The 717-nt window shown below is 42.7% G+C and overlaps 1 protein-coding gene across 1 annotated transcript in view; it reads right to left on the bottom strand.

Annotated features, from left to right (window-relative positions):
• Positions 1 to 421: 421 nt before the first annotated feature.
• Positions 422 to 717, bottom strand: part of CASP7 (caspase 7) — a 55,831-nt gene continuing 55,535 nt past the window's right edge. Inside the window, exon 3 of the mRNA XM_007941611.1 lies at positions 422 to 645. Within this exon, the coding sequence (XP_007939802.1) occupies positions 422 to 645 (224 nt within the window). The remainder of the gene's footprint in view (positions 646 to 717) is intronic.

Genomic DNA, 717 nt, shown 5'->3' with positions numbered 1-717 from the left:
GCTGTTTTTGTCAAGTACTGGAATTCTCTTTGCCAGGTGCAAATATGAATCCAATTTGCTACCAATGAAACCACCAATCACAGTGGACACAGCCAAGAGTCAGCTCAGGAGGTCAATCTTTCTCTATGTTCTAAGCTTGATAGCAATGTAAAAGAAATACAAACAGAAATTAATCTTAAGAGGAAACTGCAAAGTTATCAAAGGAATGACATTATAAAAAATGAGTCCCTGAAAAGTCAGAGACACATTAAGACAGTACCAGAAAGTTTCTTCCCTGTTGTATCAATAAATTTTCCTGAAATTAAAATGAGAAGTTTTGGATATTTCAAGAGCCTCAAATGATTAAAAAAAAGAAAACTGTGATTCAGCAAGGAATGATCCACAGCTTCTTGGCTAGAGAGCACCACAGGATGGTCACTTTTCAGAAGTAGAGTTCTTTGGTGAGCATTGAGACCATACACGGGATCTGCTTCTTCTCGTTGAAGTGGGGGTCATCAGATTGGGATTCAAAGTCCCTAGCCACTCTGTAGTTGACTCTGGTGAGGATCTGCATGATCTCCAGACGTCTCCCCTCCTCGTTCAGGACGGAGCAAAGGGCCTGCACAAACCAGGAGCCTCTTCCTGGGTTCCTCCAAGAGTAATAACCTTTAATAGGAGAGAAAGAGAGGATCAGAACCATGGGCCAGGGCTGGAACTCAGCACCGAGAACGAGGCTGG

Source organism: Orycteropus afer, unplaced genomic scaffold (genome assembly GCF_000298275.1).
Source record: "Orycteropus afer afer isolate SDZICR_OR568_19922 unplaced genomic scaffold, OryAfe1.0 scaffold00082, whole genome shotgun sequence".
In the NCBI taxonomy this organism is placed as follows: domain Eukaryota; kingdom Metazoa; phylum Chordata; class Mammalia; order Tubulidentata; family Orycteropodidae; genus Orycteropus; species Orycteropus afer.
The sequence above is the reverse complement of the archived record's forward strand: the minus strand, read 5'-3'. Positions and strand labels throughout refer to the sequence as shown.